The 23,401-nt window shown below is 39.2% G+C and overlaps 1 protein-coding gene across 4 annotated transcripts in view; it reads right to left on the reverse strand.

The window, feature by feature from the left end:
- Nucleotides 1-1,588: 1,588 nt before the first annotated feature.
- UGGT1 (UDP-glucose glycoprotein glucosyltransferase 1) overlaps nucleotides 1,589-23,401 on the reverse strand; it is a 94,921-nt gene continuing 73,108 nt past the window's right edge. For all 4 annotated transcript variants that reach the window (XM_048865192.2, XM_048865194.2, XM_075132244.1 and 1 more), the window contains 11 exons: nucleotides 20,293-20,378; nucleotides 19,823-19,907; nucleotides 17,900-17,988; nucleotides 17,237-17,341; nucleotides 16,243-16,327; nucleotides 13,923-14,105; nucleotides 12,609-12,769; nucleotides 11,976-12,090; nucleotides 9,207-9,323; nucleotides 6,847-7,015; nucleotides 1,589-5,809 (listed from right to left, as the gene is read on the reverse strand). In XM_048865192.2, coding sequence (XP_048721149.2) covers nucleotides 5,784-5,809; nucleotides 6,847-7,015; nucleotides 9,207-9,323; nucleotides 11,976-12,090; nucleotides 12,609-12,769; nucleotides 13,923-14,105; nucleotides 16,243-16,327; nucleotides 17,237-17,341; nucleotides 17,900-17,988; nucleotides 19,823-19,907; nucleotides 20,293-20,378 — 1,221 coding nt within the window. In that variant the 3' untranslated portion in view covers nucleotides 1,589-5,783. The remainder of the gene's footprint in view (nucleotides 5,810-6,846; nucleotides 7,016-9,206; nucleotides 9,324-11,975; nucleotides 12,091-12,608; nucleotides 12,770-13,922; nucleotides 14,106-16,242; nucleotides 16,328-17,236; nucleotides 17,342-17,899; nucleotides 17,989-19,822; nucleotides 19,908-20,292; nucleotides 20,379-23,401) is intronic.

Raw genomic sequence — 23,401 nt, forward strand, 5'->3', positions numbered from 1 at the left:
TACATAACTATCAAGGGAAGTCATAATCATGGAGATAGATGGAACTTCTCTCATATCAAAGGCCTAATACTATGGAGGGCCTGGAATATCCGAAGAAAGTGCTTAACCTGGGCTAATTATGAGGAGCAGAGAAATGATATGTTCATGGCAACCTGTGTTATGAATAACTAGTCAGATTTTGGTACTCGTTGTAGCTTTTTCAGAATGTGTGGCTTTGTTCCTAAATATAACTGTGTTTATAAATTCCAAAACTTACAAGTTGTGAATACTGTGGCTAGCAAAGGATGCAATGTTATAGGCAGGTGTGGATGGAAGGTGATCTATTTTTCCATCTAATAGCATTGCAGAGTTCAAAAGAACCCACAGGGGCTGCTGCACCCCTTGGCTGGAAGTGGATTCCATTACATAACAGGGTTTACAGTTTGGTTCAATGGCTCTCAGCATCCCAACTATACAAATTGTTCCAGCACCCCAGAAAGATCCCCAGGACTGTAGACTGAATTCATGGCAGCTGACCTCAAGAGTGAGAGATGTTACAGAGAAATGAGAGTAATCCAAATCCTCTGGTGTTACTCCAAGCTTACAGCAGTGTAACTGAGCAGAATTTCAGCCAAGAGGTATCAAGATGTAGTATGAGCTGCATTGTCAAACTGACCTTTTGAGTCTATGACAGGCTTGTGCTGCAGTTGTATTTATTTCGTGCCATGAGACATCAAAACATGACTCCAGGTGATGGTCCATTACACCTTTCACTGCTTCCCTGCCCATGATTAATGTGGACACTCCCATATTAATATGAAGTACACAGAGAAACCCTCTAATGGAAGGGTTGGCTCTGATTATTGATGGGAGCGGGAGGCCTTGCTGGAAATTCCTTTTGCAATTGTGCACTTTCTGGCACTGAATGCATTCAGTTACTCATACCCATGTAGGTGCTGCACTCACTGTTCTATTAAACAGCTGTCTGCTGGTTTAAATCACACATATATGACCTTTAAAATATATATATATATATAGAGAGAGAGAGGGGGGTCACTTGTAATCAAGATCTGCCTGCCAGTTACCTTAGACAATAAAATAAATTCTGAATGTTTGGTGTGTTAATATAAAGTAGTGCACAGAGCTCTGTTGTGCATACACAATCAATCATGGTGTATATAATATATGGCCAAAATTTTCAAACTGAGGTGCCTAAAGTTAGTCTTCCAAATCTGTTTGTAGGCATCTAAATAAATGGTCTAATTTTTCAAAGATGAGCACCGAGCAATCCTTTGGAAGTTAATGACAGTTGTGGATGCTCAGCATCTTCTGGAGGAATAGTCAGACTACTTATATAGGCGTCTAACTTTAAGCAACTAAATAGATATAAAAATGTGTAAAGCCAGGCTCCTTGACTTCAACTGCTTAGGCTTGGATGAGCCGGCAGTTATAGCCATTACAGTTTAGAAGCCTCTAAAAATTACCAAATATTTTCCACAACACAAATATGAAAACCAAAATAAGTGACTTAAACAAGCAGTACATATATGTATTTCAGTAGCCCTATTAATGAACTCAAGAAACAGGGAGATCTGACATAACAGACCAGTTATTACAGAAGAGAGGAAAAACATTTATTGTGTTGAACAGATTTTTTTTTAATCACAGTACTGGGAAAGTCATTGTAATTTCAGTTCAGGTGACATTTAAAACTCCCACACTCACATCAATAAGTATCAGCATCTTTACTCTGCATGGTGTTGAACAGGATTACAGGGAATTGAATATGGGAAAAGGTATCTAGGTTTCTTAAAATCTTTGATGGATTCTTTCCTTTGTCAATGTCCTTTCTCACGCTTCCCCCAAGTCCCAGTAGCTGAGTACAAAGCTCGTCAAGAATTTATTTTACACTTCTCCACCATTTCTATTTTTTTATTTTGGAATAGAAGGGTAGTTGAAGCTTCCTTTGAAAGAAAACTGTAACCCATTTCTCACTGATGTCCATAGGGCAATAGTCATAGAAATAAACATCACAATTGTGTTTTAGAGGCTTGCTTTACTTAAAGTATTTGGAACGGCATAGTGGCTTTTTTTGTGCCCTTCGCAGCACGGGGACCCAGAATTTGATACCAGCTTCAATCACATTTTAGCAACATGTCACAATTATCCCTGGAGTACAGTCCCAGCCAATTGGCTCAGAAACAGCTCTACTTAAGTAAAATTAAGATTCTGTTGTAGGAGTTCAGAGGGTAAGACTTGTTCCCTGGATGCAACTTTTTGCAAAATAACAATATTCTCTGATGGGACTGCTTCTTGTAGTTCTGAGAGAAGGTGAATACTTTGCTCTACTTTGTCTCACCTGCAACAACTATAGTTAGAGAGAGAGGCAGGGTTGTATTCTAAATATAGCTGGAGAATTTCATATTCAGACTGTGGCTGGCACACATACTTCATGTATTGTGACTATCAGAATAGGTACAGAACTTTTGAAATGTACTGCAAAAGAATTGCAGACTCTCTCATAGTAAGAGTAGTTTCTCAGTCAGCTCATTCCTGATTATGACTTGCTTCCAGGTGACTGACAAAGTTTTTCCTCTAAATCAGACCCAGATTTAGTTGCATGGAAGAGAATAATCTTTATCAAGCAGAAAGAATGTAAAACTATCTCAATAGCTTTGGCCAATTTAATAGCTTTCCAAGTTACTAAATTCAAGTTGATTTATATAGCAATTTTATACTTCACACCTCATTAACTATAAGTATTTCAAGAATTTACTGTTTTTGTCTTCAAATCATGCTCCTCCTAGGGCACTCACTTCAAAAAACAATGGACAGCTCAAGTCTGTAACTGAAGAGTGAGTGGTTCAAAAATAAATACCCAGCTTGACTGTGAACAAGACTTCATTACCAGTACCTGCACCCAAACAGACCCACATACTGGACTACATTTCTTTTATCATTTACCCTCAAGCCTCTGATTACATTCATAGAATTTGTGCAGCATGGACAACAGTCATTTACAGAATGTGTGCTCTCTTATTTCCCTCCTTGGAAGCTTGGATAGATATATATATATTTTTTTAAAATGGTGGACTAAATCTCTCTTCTTCTGTCCCAGTCACTGTGTATATTTAGTGTCATGAAGTGTCAGTAGCTGAAACTGGGTAATCCTTGTAACAAGCAAAAATTTGAAGTTTGCATACATGGTTGCATTCTGTTCAGAATCCTGGGAAAGAATCTTAGTTTTAAGCTGCTGGAGGGTCCTATTAGCACCTGTGGTACTTGGGCTTCTGATCTTTTTAGTGGAAGAAAGAAAGTCATAATGTATAAAACTAGATTAAATTTACACTGGAATGAGTTTAAAAACCATCTCATTTTCCAGCCTTGATTACTATAGCTCTGACAATGATAATTTAAGTATCTGAGTAGTGCATTAAGAGCTGCTGGATAGATAATATGAACATATGCTGTGTTATGCAGACATGATGGAATTTGAACTGAATCTCTGGTTGATGAAACCCTCTCCCACTCACCTGCAGAGCATGGCTTTGATCACGAGAGAGGCATTGCCTCTATTGTACTAGTGCTAAGCTGCCACTTGGGGGATTGAGATCTCCTAAAAGTGCCTGTGCAATATAACTGTCTGCCATGTAAGCAACACACATTGTATCAATTAGTAGTAGGCTGAGGCACTCTGGGTATGTGTAAGTACTGGGATACAAAGGGCTCAAGGGAGTTACACTAATTTTTACATCCTTAAATTTAATGTATATAAAACTCAATCCCACTTGTACAATGCAACAGCCCTTAGGGCTGAATCCTGCTGTGTGCAGATGGAAAGGGGACATAGGGAGCCATTTTCCCTTCTGTCCAGCACTCAGGAGAATGCTATGAACAACTTCCCTGGTTCTAAAGTTGGATAGGATGCAGGAGGTGGTGTTCAAAATGAATCAGGGGTGGGGAAAAATGGATACTTTTTTTTAAAAGTAAGCAAAAACTAAAAACCTCTTCCCTCCAAAAATAAATCTGTCCCTTCAGTCACAAGATACTACATTGAGTTCTATACACAAATTTAGGGTTATCTGAGCCACTTTCTACTTCAAAGCGGATTTCAGAGAATTACCTACCTCAGATATTGACATTTGGAGTAGGCTTATATTATATACACCTTTAAAAAGAAAACACTGAAAGCTAAACACAGAAACCCATCATCTTGGCCAGAATTGCTAGAGGCCTGTTTCTTAAAAAAATAAAACAAAACCAAAAACACACACCATAGACAATTGCTGTATCTACAGGCGCTCACAAAAGGCATATTTTTGAAAAGGGAGACCTAGCTCTTTCAATGCTGTTGAAATATAAAATATGGAGACTTTTCTTCATCTTGGATGAAGGGCTTGGATTTCCATCTCCACGGTGTTCTGGATAAAGGTATAGTGCTATCTCATTACAAACCAAATTGCTCAATTTATCTTACCAACATTCTCTTAAAGGAACTTCTGTTTTGATAATATATTTCACAATTACCTGCAGTGGTAAAATGTACACACACTGTACCTGAGTAGACAGTTATTGACTTTATAAGTGTGCTCTTGCGGCAGAACTACTGCCATGGCTTGTTTTAAAATTAATACCTGAAAGAGATATTAGAAAATTTACAGCTGAAGAAACTAAGGACACTAATCCTCAAAAGATGCAGTTACTCGGAGAAAAATGTTTTCTGTACTGCGCACTTAAATTAGACTTATTGCATCAAAGCAACTAAAAAATGTGTGCAAACAAGGAAACCATTATTGTGTTCCACAGTAAGGAGGACCAAGAAGATCAAAGGAAAGAGAGTGTTGAATGTGAGGACTAACACAAAGCCCTAAGAACTCTAAGGTTTTATTGATGTGACAGCTTGTGTTGGAAGAAAAATGAAATTTACATGATCAAAAACTTCCACAGATTTTCATAAACAGCAAAAACATTTATAAAACAATGAACCACAGCAGTATTAATGCCCTACAGATTTGTTTAAAAACTTTGAAGAGTGTAGAAGGAGAAACAGGGCACTTTTAAATAAATTTAGGAGGAAAGGGCAAGTCAGAAAAAAAAATCCTGATTGTTTATCAGTTGCAAAGTATTGTTAACCTTGTTAGCATATACAGCTGCAAGTGAATGTTTGCTTTTAAGTGGTGTGGGTAGCTTTGCACTGAACGAACTCTTCAAAAGTGAGGAAACAGATGCTGTCTCAATTTAAATAATGAAACTGCTGTTCTGTAACAGAATCAGTGGCATAATGAACAGAGCCTTGTAGATGATGGACCATCTGAAAATTGCAGTTCCAACATTAGACCAGTTCAAGGCATGGTTCCAAGCATAGCGTAGCCTGGAAAAACTAGCTCCATCTCAAAACACTCATTTGAGGTAAGGACTCATGCTATTGCTGTCCCACCGCTCACTGAGTATGCATTTTCCATGTGCTCTTGAGTAAGATATCTGTGGCTAACAGAATCATGGCCAGCATTGGTTGTATGTGGCAACAGCTAGATGAACAGACCTGTTGCTTTTCAATGTACTTCGAACTTCTGTTACTGAAATTCTACACTCTGAGTGAGCACTTTCATCTCCCCACACAGGTGCAAAAACAGTAACCTTGATCCTATTTCATATGCAGAAATCAACCCAAAGGCAAGTAAAACACGCATACATCATCATCCCATTCAATTATTCAGCAGTTCTGAAGACATACTGGAAAAAAAACTAGCATTTGATATAAAAATGGTCTATGGAATCAGTCTAACTTCATTTTCCCCCAAGGATCATAATTCCACGTGTGCACCTAGATCTGTGGAAAAGAAAAAAAATAGGATGAAAATCACATTTCCAGGTTGGGTTTGAACTGTGTGTGTTTGTGTGAAACTGGCTTTACAAGCCCCCGGATTGTTCTCTCAGAACAGAATTATAGACATGAATCCCTTGTGAATTGAAAGGACAGTCTGTACACAGTAATCCTCTTGACCTTTGTTTGAATTACATTTTTCTTCAATTGTTGAAAAATTAAGAGGCAGGCCCAAATTTATGAACCTTCACCCAGCCTTAAGATCTGTCCTTCTGTTCATGAATCCCCACCAAACCATTCTCTTCATATATGCTCTTGTTTTTGTGGTCAAAACGATGCCCAAATTTTAAATCTGCTCTCAAGTACATTTCTTAACTAATATTTGCAAAGTGCTAATGATGACTAGAAATGTACTATATAAACTATATATTACCACTATTCAAAATACATTCCAAAGCATGTACAGACATGTATTGCAGATAGGCTTCACAAATAATTTAGTTAAAATGGAGAGTGATGAAGGCCTTCTTGACAGTGTTGAAAACGGTTTAGTTCTGCCTACATGAGCGCTTAAGCCATTGTCTACACTGGTGCAAGTGCACCAACTGCTGAAAACTGAGACTATGCAATGGTACACTGAAGTCTGTGTTCAGCCAAACATTTCCCCGTAGTAAGGATGATATTCAACTTCTGAAAAATTCCCATTCTGTTCAATTCACAGAACTGCGAGGCACTTTGTTTAGCCTGGATTCTGTTAAGGCATTTGTCAAGGAATGGGCCAATAAACAACTCTTCTCATCTACAGTGGACTCTTCCACTAAACCCAAATAAAAAGACAGTCACGCCAGCATACAGTGACAGTTATCTTCTGCATGGTACGAGGACATACATTTGCATTAAAATGGTCAAGCATGAACTATTTTCCAACAGCTGGAAAGAAATTCACCAGAATACCATTACACACTATGTATATGCACTGTGAGGGCAGCAAACTTTTAGTTTCAATAAAGCCATTTTTCTAAATGGGAGACTATACAATTTACCTTTTCTGTTTTGCTGTTTCATCCCATCTGTTGTAGTAAGGGTTCCTGATTCTTTCTCTTTCTGGAAACGACTGTGTAGCTGTTTAATTTCTTGATCATAGTCCTGCCACTCTGGGACAATGCGCACAGCTGCTTGAAGCTTGGGCTCTTTGGTCATTGGATTATTACACTGCAAATGAAACCAATTCATTTTTGAGACAGATGACCTTTGCATACATGCAGAAAAGATAAGTCTGTGTTCACGTAAGTATTTTCAAGCTTCAAATTTGCCTGACCTTAAAAGAAAACTGAATATGGGGAACACTTTCTACTGAATTAGAGTAGTTTTAATTTCACTATCATCAATGACCAACTGAAAGGAAAGCCCTTCTTGCTGCAGCATCTCTCATAGTTGCTGGAGGGAGTACAGGTTAAAGTCTATTCCCAACTCATGCTAAAATTGCTGCTGTGGTTAGCCAATACAGGAGGAAGAAGCAAATGAATGCTTGCAAAATGCAAAAAGACAAAACTGCTGGTTCGGAAGACATGGAGAATCTATGTAAGGTACATATATGGCCCTCATCGCCATAGTATTTGCCAGCCTCACACAACACCCCTGGGAGGTTGGGAAGTGCTATCATCTCCATCTTCTGGGGTCAGTTCGTCATGCAAGCTCTCTGTTCATCTTCACCTGTTCAAGACAGCACTATAATCCACCTATTTGCCCTCTATGATGCAATCCATCACTTCCTCGGTTTTCCTTGGGGTCTCTTTCTTACTGGCTTCTCCCACCATAGCTTCATTAATCTTCTACCTGTGTCTGAAGTAGCGCTTCTTGGATTTTGTCAGTCACATCACAGACTGACTTCCATCCTAATGGTTTCATTTCAAAATCTGTTCTTTTGTGTAACTCTTTTTAGTGCTCAGATACCCATAGGACCTCCCTAAAAGGCTGTTATGGCCAGGGATGAGCTCCCAACATCTATAAAATGTCTAGAAATGGCCACTATCTGATAGCCTCTGGCAGTCAAACTTCCCATCACTTGCCTTCACGTGGCAGAGGTGTTTTTACCAAAAGATGGTGTGATAAATGGGGGGGAGGGAGGGGAGATCGCACCCTTTTATGGACACCCAGCCAGCTATAAAGTCCCTCTTGGTGGCTGTTCTCTACTTGCTTTACCTGTAAAGGGTTAACAAGCCCGCAGGTAAAAGGAAAGGAGTAGGCACCTGACCAAAAGTACCAATGGGAGGGTTAGAACTTTTTAAAATTGGGAAAAAACTTCCCTTTGTCTCTGTGTTGTGGCTCTCCGGGAAAGAGGGGAACAGAGAGCAATCATGCTATGAGAAGCTTTAAACCAGGTATGATCATAGATCATCAGATCATACCTAGAACTACTTATTTGGAACCCCCAAATGTGTAAGTAGATCAGGAATGTTTAGAAAGATGCAATTAGGTTTATTTGTTTATTTCTTATGGCTAGTGGACTCCTCTGTACTAACACCAGATGCTTTTGTTTGCTTGTAATCTTTAATCTGAACTCCCAAGAAAGCTATTTTGGGTGCTTAATTTTTGGAATTGCTCTTTGAAAATCTAGCAAAAGCCTAAGTTCCAGATGTATTTTCTTTCTTTCTTTTTTGTTTTAAGAACAGGATTGGATTTTTGGTGTCCTAAGAGGTTTGTGCATATGTTGTTAAATTAGCTGGTGGGCAACAGCAGATTTCCTTTGAGTTTTTTTCTCAGCTCTTCCCCAGATGGGGGTTGAAAGGGCTTGTGGGTACCCTACAGGAAGGAATTCCCAAGTGCGCCTTTCTGGTTTCAAAAAGGGATTTTGCATTTGGGTGGTGGCAGCGTTTACCAAGCTAAGGTCAGAAAAAAGCTGTAACCTTGGGAGTTTAATACAAGCCTGGAATGGCAAATATTAATTTTTAAAAATCCTTGCGGGCCCCCACCTTCTGCACTTGAAGTGCCGGAGTGGGGAATCAGCCTTGACAAGTGGGTATCTGGCACCCTTTAAAAATAACCAGACAGCTCAGGGGAGATGGGACTCTTCCGTCCGGGAGGGAAGCCTACCTAGGAGAAGGAAAGCTTTGATTCACCGCCTCCGCCCACAATCCTCAGGTTAAATTTAGCCTGGCCCAACAGGTCTATGGAAAGAAGGTGGGAAGAGAGGGGGCACGTACTCAGTTCAACTGCGGAAAGGCCCCTCTCCCTGCTGTGTGTGACTCAGGGATGCAACCAATACATTTTTGTGAAAGGTGAATACATCAGCCCAAGCGATTTCTACTTTTTGATCAGTTACCAAAGGGTAATGCTAATAGCTCTATTACACAACAAATGTGTAAACCAATTTAAATCTACTTATGAGCTATAATGACCTTACCAGATCAATAGTTTTTGCTCTCTTCTTTGAAGAATCATCACACCATGTTTCACACCAAAGCCACTCCTGGGGTAGTGATTTAATGGGTACCTGATGGATCATGTTGTTGGGCAAATCCTGTTTGAAGGACAAAATGTATTAGTGGTATCTACAACAGCAAGAGGAAAAAATCATTTACCTTTAGAATTACCAAGGGATGCCCTCTGAGAAATCCTAACCTGTAGAGCAGAATGTACTTTACACCCAAGAAAAAAAACAGGGGTTTTCCAGTGAGTGAAAGATGAATGATAACATTGCCTAAACAAAATCTATAAAAGTTAGATTCTCTAGAGAACACCAGAACCCCAGACTGTTTCAACAAACAGTTACCAATTTTAGAGTTCAGTATTCAAAATTAAATTTCAGTTCACTTATTGTTTTGTGAAGTCAGCATATGTGAGGTTTTAACTCCATCTGATAACGGGATATAAATCCAACTATTAAATGCTCATTGGTGCACTAGACTAGCTCAAATGGCTATTTTCTTAAGAGATATTAACAATAGATGCCTCTTGGTGCTTGTACAGTTGTTTAGAAGACAGAGCAATGGTCCCATGGCACTATAACAGCACAAATACTCTGTCCAACAGTCCCACTGACTAGTAACACTAATGGAAACATTGGTAACTTACACACAAGATTATTCTAATACAGTAACTCCTCGCCTAACATTGTAGTTATGTTCCTGAAAAATGCTACTTTTCATTGTTTCACTTAATTTCACTTAACATTGTTTCGCTTAATTTCCCCATAAGAATTAATGTAAATAGGGAGGGATTAGGTGCTAGGGGAAAACTTTTTGCCAGATAAAAGACTATATTTTATATATAATAATACTATACACAACAATGATAATTGTGAAGCTTGGTTGAGGTGGTGATGTCAGAAGGTGAGATATTTCCCAGAGAATGCTTTACTGCTAAATGATGAATTAGCACTGAGCTGAGCCCTCAAGAGTTAACACATTGTTGTTAATGTAGCCTCACACTCTACAAGGCAGCAGTAATGGAGGGAGGGGAGACAGCATGGAAGAGAGAGACAGAGACACACCATGTGTGAGAGAGAGAGAGACACAAACATTGCCCTTTTAAGTATGCTGACCCCACTCAAATCACACTGCCTTTTTAAGTAGATCAGGAAGTTGAGACAGCAGCTGCTGCCAGCAAGCTCCCTCCATCATGAGCCCTTTCACGTCCACCCCCTGCTCTGTGGAAATGGGGTAAAGTAGTGGGGGACAGGAGTGGGGGGAAGGGGGCACCCTGACATTAGCACCCTTATTCTCCCTCCCCACCCACACAGGAAGTGGGAGGCTCCCCGGAGCAGCTCCAAGGCAGGGGGGAGGGACAGCTGAACTGCCTGGCAATTGACAGCCCACACAGGGAACTTAGGAGAGCGGGGAGCTGATGGGGGGCTGCTGGTCCACCCTGGTGCAAAGCTCCCACCAGCTAGCTCCAACGGGCTGCTCTTTCTGCAGGCAGTGGATAAAGCAGGCAGCTGCCAAACAATCTTAAGGGAGCATTGCTCAACTTTAAACGAGAATGTTCCCTAATTGATCAGCAACATAATAACGCAACAACTTTAACTCGGACGACTAAGTGAGGAGTTACTGTATTGTATAAAGTTCAGATACATAAAGTCAATGCACTAACATACATGCAGTTTAGCACATGGCACATTATAAATAAAGATGAGTATTTGAATATACATAAAGCTTTCTTTGGCCTATAACTAGGAAAACCCAGGGCAGACTGGAAAGCTCAAGAAATTGGTAATGGGTTAGAGAGACTTTCACCTCCACAACCCTAATTCCAATCTGGTCAATGCTAGTAGTAACCAAACATTACGATCTAAAAACTTCTCATTGTCTTATAAAATGAATTGAATGGTGGTCTCAGGACACTTCCTAAGAGAAAGACGTCCATACCAAAGAAGCCTCCATAACACTTGGTATTGTTTTGTTGACTGTATCAACTGAGAGGCCAAGGAGTGAACAGACACTGAGATAATTGTCGCACCCAGAGATGTGTCTTAAACTTGTACTGAGAGCCATCTGCAAGGCAGTAAGGAAACTTGAATTTCATGATTGCGTGATTGTTTGGTGTTTTTTTTGGTAATGTAGGACTTCAGTGGGAAACCAAAGTTTTAAGAATCAACGCAGTCTCTGAAGAACTAAAACACTCAATACAGAATGACTACAGTGTTCCTATTGGGGAACCTTCCACAATGCCATTTCATGAGGCTTGGTTTCATTTTTTTGAAACCTTACTAAAATCTCTACCAAATACTGAAAAGCTAATAGTCAATGAAAATAATGTTAAAGATTAAACATAACGGACCAGAAGAAAAACGCATGTAAAGCTAAAATAGTATTCTGCCTTGAACTCACCTCACATCTAACTTCTATAGAACTCAGAATCCAATGTACTGTATATGCTGCAGCATTAACGGTAACAGTCATTATTGCTCTTGAAAGTTGTCACTGTGTCTGATGAAGCCAAGTAGAGGCATGGGACTGGTTCAAGGCTTCAGAACAACATTGCCTAACACATGATAGTTTTAAGCCAATGAAGAAATCTCTGAATTAAGCATCAGATTAAAGTGCAATCTTTAAACAGAGCTGCCTTAAGAAGAAAAGGTATATGACCTTGATAGGAATTTAAAGACAAGAGAGTCTTAAGTATCTGAAAGCTAGCATCTAACTGCAAAAACTAAAAACCAAAGTACACACACCTGATCAAGGTTGGAAAGACTGTTAGGATCTTGACTCAGCCCTTGATATTGTCCTCTGAGCCGGTCTCCAGCAGCTATCTTCCTAAACTTTTTCAGATCCACAACATATAGAGCACTAAACACAAATAACAGGTTGTTAATAACATGAAGCCTGATTGATGTATTCATTTACAAAATTCAAAAAGCATGTAATCTTGGACCCTCCCAGACAAAACTAGGTTGTGATGTATAAATTCAAGGATTCTTCAAAAACAATATCCTCGTATTGCTGTCTCATTATCCATTTTTTCCCATTACCTTCAAAATTTAACCCAGATATATCTACTGGCAACTAACATCCGTTCAGTTAATCTGTAAAAGCTATAGCAAATGCTCTAGCCTAATATGTCAAGTGGAAATTCAGAGGCTGCCCAAGCTTAGATGATGGAGCCCAGAAAAAGAAAGCATTGAGCAAACCCTCCAAACACACAGCAGACATTGATTTCGTTGTATACACATGCACTTCAACCAAAGTTTGCTAGCAACAATGGCAAGTATTGTTTCAAGTTTTTCACAAGTTGCTTTTTTTTTTTTTCTTCTTTAAAAACCAAACGAGCCCTACAGTCTATCTGGTAAAACTGAATTCTTCAATACCTGATGTGATATTTTCTTCCAGCCAAGTGACTTGCCCAGTATCCTGACTTCCAGAACCTGTAGCCATCCATCTCTTTACGGCTTTCACAGAATGGAGTATAGCCATATGGTGCACCATCCAAATTGAAGTCTCTTAACTCTTTGAGGTCTGTGCGCACAATCTAGCAAAGGGAAATGGAAATGTATTTTGTTTAGCATGGACACAGACTTCGGAAAGCTGGCGTGGGGGGTTATTTTTGAGGTGTGGGTGAGGACTCTATAGTTAAAGCTGAATAAGCATTTAGAGAAAGGTTACTTATTATCGGTGCATTCTACATTGTATTAGTGGATGCAGATAAAGTCCCTGCCCCACACAAATCAGAATAGGATAATGCACATCATCGTTCAAGTAACAAAGATATAAAGAATCCAAAATAGACTCGGTAATTAGAATTAAAGCTATAAAAGGAGAATCTGGTATCTAGGTCATGGTACCTACAAATAACTTGACTTAGGGTATGTCTCCACTGCAATTAAAAACCTGTGTCTGACCCATGGCAGCTGGCTCAGGCTGGAGCCTAGGCTGTCAGACCCTGAGAGATGGGACGGTACGAGCGCGCGAGCGCCAGCCTGAGTCCAAACATCTACACCACGATTAAACAGCCTCTTAAGTCCAAGCCCAAGTCAGCTGGCCCAGGCCAGCCGCAGGTGTCTAATTGCAGTGTACACATACCCAGAGCCATCACACTATATCTCACCTCTCAGTCCTCATCCTCAAAGGAAACCTGTACAACGTTTTCAACAGATGAGTCTGGGAATTTAAAATCATAAGTTTGCTAAAAACCATTGACTTAACAAAGACACTGGGTTTGTGGCTCATTACAACAATTTGTACCACACCCTGCCGCCTATTAACTCTTAATTGCCCACTTCATTTTAAGTGATGCGAACCCCTTATGCTTAATCTGTCCCACCTTGTATCTAGTTTGGGCACTCCCGTTACCTTCTCCAGACATGAGGAAGCGCTCTGTGAAGCCTGAAAGCTTGTCCCTTCCACCAACAGAAGTTGGTCCAATAAAAGATATTATTTCACCCACTTTGTCTCTTGACAAAAGTAGGCCCCTGGGGTGCTGTGATGGCTGCTTATCTTGCTGATAGGATTTGTGCTATCCTTTTCTATTTGTTATATCCACATTTTCTAACTTTTGAGTGCTTTACTTTGCAACCTTCATAATGTTCTTTTAACATAGGTGTTTTTGTATTTCACTCCATTTACTACACGTACGCTGACCTTGTAATTCCTGCCAGTGACCCCAAAGCCATCAGATAGCTTACCTGATCAGCATCCACAAAAAGGAATTTATCAACCACCAGTGGGAACAGCACATCCAGAAAAAGGATCTTGTAACCCCAGATAATGCGCTGTTTCTCTGTTTGCTGGTGAAGCCATCGGGGCCATTTGTATTGGACAAGCTCATACTGGAAATTATATTTCTCTGCCATGTATGGAATGAACTCCTGGGGAGGGAAAAATTATTTATCTCGACTGCATTTCTGGGTTTGTCCCATTATAGCAAAACCAGGTAGAAGAAAAGACCATTTTTAAAAAGAAGAAAAGGCCCAAGAGACTTTGCAGCCTTTGGGTAAAGCACAATTTTTTTTTCTAAATAGGTTTTTTGTTTTAAGCAAATGTAAATGTAATCGCAAACAATAATAAAAAAATAAAAAATAAAGCGGTCCCAACTGTGTGTGACAGTCACACATCAGAAGTGTAACTGTCAGAATGTAGTCTTTGAAATCCATCTAAACATCTTAGGATCCCTTCAATCCCCACAGTTATGACACTGATCTATTTTATAACAGATCCAGGGGTGAAGGGTTTGATTTACAAGAAGAGATTACTTGAGTTTAATATGAAATACTGGAATAAACCTAAAAGGGAAAAAGGTAAGATAAACATCAGGAAAAGATTCCCAACAACAAGATCCACTTGGCTGTGCAAGTTTCCCCAAGTGAAGTGGGAGAAGCCCCAACTCTTGAACAATGAATATAAGCCCTGAAAAAATTCTAATAAGTGTACATTAGAGAATAATCCTGGATCAGCAGAGAATTGGGACTAGAGAACCTAAGAAATCTTCTCCTGCTATCCCCCTCTAACTCATTTGATAATTGCAATCGAATACTTCGGCGACTGCTGTATTTTAATATAAACCTAGTACTCAAACAATATAATGGCACACATTCATGCCTAGTTTTTAATACCATTAAAGGCTAACAAATGATTTTGCTGACTGACTTTGTATTGCTCCCAAGATGTCACAATGCACCCTCTGAAAATGTGTATTAGAAAAGAAAAAGTAACCAGACGTCTTAATGATACTAAAACAATCCTAATTTAGGAAAAAGATGCTGGTTCAGCCAAGATTGTTACTTGTCCAACAAATCCATGATGTGGAGTCTGCACTGAGCGGGAAATAATGTACTGCTGGCCAAAGGTAGCACATTACTTCCCCACTGGAACAAGGAGGGCTGAGAGGCAGCACAGACTGTAAAGTCACAGAATCTAGCCCTTAGTTGATTTCTTTCTGTATAAACAGACTCTTCATTTAGAATGAACTGCCAAACCAGATCAGACCCGTGGCCCACCAAGGCCAGTGTTACGTCTCTGACAGTAGCCAATGCCAGATAAATCAGAGGAAAGCGTAAAATCACTTTAATAGAGTCATGCATTAACATGCCCATGGAGAATGTTTTTTCCTAGGCATTTAAGGTTGTCTCATCTCCTGAAGCATCAGGGTTGATATGTCATATATGTGTATTCCCCATCTTATTCATATACATGTGTAATCCTTTTTTGAATCCTACTAAACACTCTGCCTCTATAAATGGTTGCCACAGGTTAATTGTGTTACATAAAAAAGTATTTCCATACGTTAGTTTTTTATTTTCTGCCTTCTGATTCCCCTTGTTCTTGGTTTAGTATGTGTGCACAACTGGCCTCCTTTATAGCCCTGTTGATTTTATAAATATCTTTCATACCACCTATTATTCTCCTCTCAAAAATTAAAGGTCCTAATATTTTTAGTGTTCCTTCATATGAAACTTTTTCCATGCCTCTAATCCTTGGCATTGCCCGTCTCTGGGCTTTGTCTCTTTCTGCTCGGTCATTAACACTCTCCTTCCCCCAACCTCACAGGTCAGGCACACCTTCCTCATGCAATTTAAAAAGAAGCCTCTATTTAACAGCCACACCTTTATCATGAACATTGCCATGCAAACCACAAGGAAAAGCAGTTCAAACAATAGAAGCAAAGGAATCTAAACAAAGATATGAAGAATTCTCTTACTCCAATTTGCTACTGTGTGCAACTCCCTCCTTATATACCCCTTTACAAAGTTAACCCACCGTCAAACTGATCTTCACTGACAAAAACTTCTTAATCAGAAGAATAAGACTGCAACTACGCTTCTTGTTTGTCAAAATAAAGAGATATCAATAGATTATACATAGCTTTTCATGTTGATTAGTATGGGACTCATCTACCTGTTCAAAGAACAGATATTTAAAAAAATGAGGTAAGATGACAAATGAAATAACCCTTAGAAAAATTTTTTACTTTTACTTGTGCCCCTAGTAAAAGATTTAGTAACAGACCTTGAATGTAGGTGACAAATAGTTCTTCAAGAACCAGAATTTCACTGGAGTCTCAGTGTGTTTCAGCACAGATAACATCATTATACTGTCAAAAGCAAAAAAAGAACAACGTTTTTGTACATTTAATCAACAGGAAAAACTCCAATTGTAAAGACCACTACCGTTATTGCTAAGACAAAGTTCGTACAGCCCAGCTCTGCAGAAAGCTCAGTGTAATGGTTAGATTACAGATGGCTATTTTCCTACATTATTCTAGTGAATGCAATTTGTGCCAGATTACTGACCATTATGCACCAAAAAGAAAATATACAGCTGCAGCCTATTAAAATCAGCTTAAACACCTAAGTACAAAATATATTTTTTAAAATACTGAATAATTTATGCATGGATATAAAAAGTGAGTCGTTCTCTAATCCAATATACAGTAAATCAAATAATAGGACAGTGATCAGCTGCCCTATTATCTATTAGATAAACAGCTTAAATCTAATTTAGGTATTTGTAAAGAGCAAAATAGCATAAGAATACAAATAAAAGTCATAGAATAAATATCTTGTGCTTTTAAAATCAACTTTTTCATCTTTGCCTTAAGGTTTGTTCTATGAATATTGATGTGTAGCAGAGCAAAACCTACAATGATATTGCAGCTCAGTGAGAACTACTAAACAAAGCTTGCCTTAACAGTTCACTTCCTGTAAACTGCATAAACAGAAACGTTTATAAAATACACTAAAGCTTCCAACTGCTTTGAATCTAATGGGAGTTTTACCACTGGATTTCATTTTTTTCAATATTACCCTTATTAAGTAAGAAGACATATGCCAAGTGAAATAGCCAGTGTTTAACAACTCTGCCCCAAACTATTCATATGTAACAGAAATGGTCAGATTATTATTTAAAAGGAGATTTGAAGCTTCCAACTACTTTTTTAAGTAGATAGCAATAGCAATACATCTACCAACTGAGAAACAAAAATTAGAGTCTCTAGACTAACCGGAGGAATCTTTCATACAGGTGTCCTGAAGCCACAGAGAATATATTAATCACGTCATCTTTATCTTGTTTCACTTCATCATTCTTCTGCCCACCTGTAAATCCCCTAAAATCAGGAAAAATATAGTCCTCATTAGAATACTTATACCTGTCTACAATGTCATGTAGAAAACTGGGCTTTTCCCCCAGGCCAAATCTCTCACTTCCCAGTCTGGCAGGGGTCGAGTGTGCTGCAGACACAATGTGCTCAGACCTGGGAGGGAAGGCATGCTTGGTGTTGCCAGTTGATTTATATTATTGATGGGCTCTGAAAAGAGTCCTGTTAATGAGACCTCTTCAGCCCTAAAGGGACTGCCTGTGATGTGGGGCCTTTAGAAGATGTACAATGATCCAGGGCACAAAGAAAGGCACACCGTAACCTTTTACAGAAGGGAGAAGGAAAACATAGTTACAAAGCAATGCCCATCTTGTTCTGCATAGCTGAATAAAATGGACTCCCAGGAATTACTGATAGCGTAGTTTTAAAAATTACACCCTCAAACCCAGTACCATTTATAAACAGAATTGCTATAGATTATTGGTTCTTTAGGTCCATCATTAAAATACCAGACAATCTTTCAGTCTCTAGACTGCATGATGTCAGTGAACAGACAACTATTTTTACCACTTAAGAGACTCCCAAAATCCAGACTCATTCTCACTGGTTCCATCACTTAGTAAATCTTCATTCATCATGTCTAGTTTCTTCTGAACCTGCAAATGTAAACACTGCGTTAGCCAACAAATTTTATTAATAGCTGAGAAAATAGCTACAAAATACTAAGCAGTCATCACCACACCATGTTTTTATTTGAATAATGTCCATCTGCACACAACTTAGGCCACATTAAGATACTTATCAGAAGGGACAATAACCCACTAGTGTTTTTCACTAGTGAATTTTAACACAAAATTCAAACTAGTTCCAGAGGCTTTAAGACCTTTGACTTTAGAAGGCTAAAACTTATCAAAATGCATTTTTGTCGTCATCTTCGATGATGGAAACTGGAGAAAAATTTAACACTACTCTCCATATTGGCCAAAGAGTGTCCACTAAGACATTAGGAGTGCAGCACCAGAGCTAAGCAACTTTATCACGGTAGATTTAATAGGTGAGAAGGCCACATCCAAAAACCAGAACCAAATAGAAATGCAAAACAGAAATTTTGGGAGGAAGAGAGGAGAAGGCTATGCTGCAACCATCACCACCAATGGATTAATCTGGTTTCATTTTGTAGCTACACTTCCATCTGCTGTGTGCTCTCTGAGGGAGAGACAGCATCAGATAACCACAGGGCTGATGATAGAAGGTAGATAAGCACAGGTCTTTAATAATGTATATGATAACCAGTTGTTAAAAACATATCCATAATGGTAGTTACACTACTGGCTGGCTATTTATTTGTTATATAATCATTACTAGGAGGAAGCATATTGAACATGATTAAGGGATATATTTTTAAGATTTTGCTCTCAGTTGAGCCTGTAAAAAGTGAGCACAATTGTGTTGCTAATTTGCATGCAAGTTAGAGCAACCGTATGTCAAATCCCTCATTCTGCACATACAATCACTAATTATATGCATGACAATAAAAAAGGGCTTAAATGTATTTAGTGTAAGTGCTACTATAATACTGCTAGCACCACACAGATACTCTTCCAAACTTAGCACCTCATTGATAAAATTCTCTTCCAATTTACATTCACACGATTGCTTCCTTTTCAGTTTTATAATTCAGCTCACTTTTCTTATATAATTGATATGGTGCTCTTGTATATTAATATTATTCCACTGTGTGCTAGAAGTGAACAGTGTTTTATAAATAATTAAACTATTTATTATTACTATTTATAACCCAGGAGCTAGGATAAATGGACCCCACGAATGAGATTACACACCCTCCCCCAACCCTCCACTAAATGTACTGTTGACATAGGTCTTGAGATGGACCTTCATACCAACAATGCAAATATCAAATAGGTAATATGTTCCAAGAGACAGACTATAGACTGGGTGTCTGGAGTCCTGGATTTTAATCTAAACTCTGCCATTGACCTGCCCTTCAATTTACACAATCACTTCACCACTCTGTGCTTCTGTTTCCCCTCTGTAAAACTGGGATAATGATATTTATATTTCTTTGTAAAGTGCTTTAAGGTCTATGGATGAAATGCATTGTTAGGGACCTGATCCACAGCCCAGTGAAATCAATGGGGGGAGTCCTATTTACTTCAGTGAGTTTTTCTCACTGATTTCAATAGGCTTTTGGATCAGGCCATATAAGACCTAACTGTTGTTATAAACAGCTTAGTAACAGTATAGTGCCATCCCTTTTCCCAAAAAGTGCATGCATAATCTAAGTATCTTGAGGCTTCTGCTTTATTTTGCACACACTGCCTCTGGTGTAAGTTTATAGGAGGGATGATTAGTTCTTAAAAAAAAAACAAAAAAAAAAACAACCACCTTGTTCCCACTGCCATTGTCCAAGACCTCAAACCAACCATCCTACTTCAAGAGGAGCTCTTGCAGTACAGTTTTCAAACTCACCTTCACTTTAATAATTTTGCTCTTGAAGTTGTTGAGAACAACAATAACTTCACTGGCGTCAGGTGGAGAATCTGTACCATCATGGCTAGAAATAAAAAAAAAATATTTAGTTTTGTAACCATCACCACAGAACTGGGGCCATTTTGTTTCCTATTTCTTCTTCATGAGCACTTGTCAGAAAGATCTTTTTCATAACAGCCTAGTTCCCTCCCTGACTAAACCGTAACACCATAAAACATACAAACCTATCCAATAAATACAAAAGTGAACATACTCATACACAATCACAAGGGAATGTATTTGATTTAATCTTATGGAACAAATAGTGTGTCTGGCATGGCATGCAATTTTCATTTAACAATTAGTTGCAATTTGTAAAGGAACTGTTAGATCCATAGATACCAATATTATGTGTGTCCAGTTCAAAATGTTCACAAGAAGAAAAACAAAAAGATACCATATAGTCTCACCTGTAGATTCTATAGATGTCCTCAGACCTCCCCTTTCTGAGTCTCAAAACCCAAGCCCCAGGATTGGCTTTTAATTGGAAGTAGCCCTGTAAAGGAAAAAAAGCAACACGCTGTTTTAGCTGAAAATCAAGACTACTTTTGCTGTGGTTTCCTAGCAGTATACAGTTTGACCATTTTTCCTTATCAGCCATTTTAGATTTGTATATATTTGCTCATAAATCAACTGATTAAAACATCTTTAAACTTCAAAACCCAGATAAGAACAGGAAAGGTTCTACCAGTTCCAATGAAATTTCCCATTTCAAAGTAAGGAATACTCATGGAACGGGTAGAATCTTTCAAACAGATGGAGTTTTTTCAAGTAGTTACTGTCGGAGCAGAAACCAAACACAGACTTTCAGTCTGTTTTTCTGCAAAGATGACCCAGAATGTCTAACTTGTGGGCTTCCCTCAATGGCAGAAAAAAATATATATTTCAAGCCACCACCAGATAACCACTGTAATGATCCATAAAAGATCCAGCTTCAGTACATAATGTTTGGTTCATTCTGATTGGGACTTCAACTTGATTTAACATCCTACACTTAGTGCACCACACCACGCTGGTACAACTTTTAAAAAATTACTATGCAGAACACACACACAAAAGTATGTTATTGCAACATCAATTTTTAGATTTTAATTGCAGAAGAATCAGAAAATTCATTTTTAAGGTGACAAAATCTGATGAGGGTCTAAATATTTGTGCAGATGCATCCTATAGGCTCATGTTCTTTCATTCTGCCACCAAATGTGTAATTATGATTGCACAATCAGAGATGCATGTGCAAACATTTGGAGAAAAAGCACAACAGTCCAAGTTTCTGAACTTCAGGAAAATGATGCAGTGTGCATGCTTAGTAGGCTATTTCCAAATCTCTTCAGATTCAGTTGTTCAGAGACCAAACTTATAAGAAGGAAAAGTTAAACAGAGAAGTATATACCCATTAAAAAACAAACAAATGCAGCATGTAGTTTTCCCCACAAAGTGGCTAATTAAAAACAGTTTTACAAAAATCTGAGCCACTCCCCACCTGTGGGTGTGCACAGTCACAATACCCACTGCTCATCTTACAGCAAAATTATGGAAGTTGTCAGCTAAAGAGGTGGGAACTGTGCAATATAGAAAAATCAACTGTGAAAATCTGGCTCCTTTTTTGTTCTTCCATTAGGCCTATATTCACCTTAGTAGACACTGAGGCTATTTCTACACTACCACATATGTCGATATAATTTATGTTGCTCAGGGGTATGAATAAGCCACCCCTGTGAGCGACATAAATTACACCAACCTAAGTGCTGGTGTGGACAGCGCTATGTTAGCGGGAGAGCTTCTCCTGACAACACAGCGACCACCGCTGGTTGGGGATGGATTAATTAAGCCAACAGGAGAGCTTTCCCCCTGTCCCTTTAGAGTGGCTACACTACAGAGCTTGCAGCTGCACCACTGTAAGCTCTCGAGTGTAGCCATAGCCTCAGGTAATTACAGAAAAGACTTACAGTCTGGGAGCATGTGTAATGCCATGGGCAAGTTAATGATGGGAAGCAAAGGGAGCAGGGCCACCCAGGGAATTCAGGACACCTGGGGTCTTCGGGGCACTCCGAAGACCCGGAGTGGAAGAAACAGCAGCGAGTCCTTCACTCTGGGTGTGTTTGATGGCACTGAAGGACCCCCCCGCTGAAAACTCTCGTGGGGGCCCATGAAAACTCTTATGGGGGCCCCTCTGAGGCCTAGGGCAAATTGCACCACTTGCCCCCCCGTTCCTCCCCGGGGCCCTGAAAGGGAATGTCAGCTGATTTGTTTAAAATTAAATAAATCCTAATTTCAATGGTGTCACCCTCTGCGGCGTGGTAGCGGGGGAAACTCACTCCCCCTCAGCTCCCAGCTCCAGGTCCTCCAGTTGGTGAATATTTTGGTAATACAATGTCATCGGAAATGGGTCAAGTTGAGTATCATTTGGGTATCCTATCAAGCTGGGTTTATTTCTCCCACAAACACAGTGGTACCAAACATGACAAATGAAACAATTATGTAGATACGTATTTGAGAAAATGTTTTTTTTAAATCAATTTCTTTAAATTATATTTTAACACAGCAATGTCAAACATTCAGCTGTCACAAATTTAAACTGTGGCCCTCAACTGACCATACTGTCTTGTCACTTAATGCTCAGAACATGCTACCCAATTAATTGGAAGGAGTGTGGCAAAATAGCAGTTCAGTGGTATTGAGTATCAGCTTTGTTATGCCAAAAGAATTGTGATGAGACACCGGTTAGGATTTCAGCATCCAGCCAGAAGGTACTGGAATCCACGTCCAAATGGGATGCACATAGCTACATAACATAATTAAGTACAATCCCGCAGTAATTAATTACAAAATCCTTGTGTTTACTTTTGTCTTGATCATTTTTAGGCATCAGTGGGGAAACAAAGATTAGTGACTAGTAGCTGAATTTTAGGAGAGCGTCACTATGGAAGACCTGGTTAAACACAATGGTGGATGGCACCTTAAATACTAGAGGAAGTGCACCCATAAACTGTATTTGGCAAGGTTGGAAAGGAAGTACTTCAAGCATCAGGAAAAAAAGTTGAAGAAGCTGGAACAAGTGACAACTGTGGGCAAGGCTCACCTTACACTAGGTCCCATGGTGTGCATTTCAGGAAGAACACCTGCTCCTTCTGCAGTAAGCCCGAAGGTATCCATCAAATAGTTTCAACACATGAGACTTCATAATGAAGCTGCTGCCTTGCACTGTTCAATGGAATTTCTTTGTAGTTCCCAAGAGGAGGCGGACACTAAAATTATCTTGCATACTATCTGTACCGCAGAGACAAGTGCTAGTAACGTCTGGATTTTTATACAGGACACTAATGTTCTAGGGCTCCCTCTGAGATGCTATTCCAGACTTTTTTGCAAGATTCTGTTTTTGTGCCTGCTGCTGGGGAACAGAATTGGTGTATATCCTTCAGAGATGTGTTCCTACCTCTAGGATCATTAAAAGCCACCACATTTCCAGGTTTCCATGCCCTCTCAGGGTTTGACACTACTGGAAAATTGGCTGGAAAG

The sequence above is a fragment of the Caretta caretta genome, chromosome 9 (assembly GCF_965140235.1).
Source record: "Caretta caretta isolate rCarCar2 chromosome 9, rCarCar1.hap1, whole genome shotgun sequence".
NCBI classification, from domain to species: Eukaryota; Metazoa; Chordata; order Testudines; family Cheloniidae; genus Caretta; species Caretta caretta.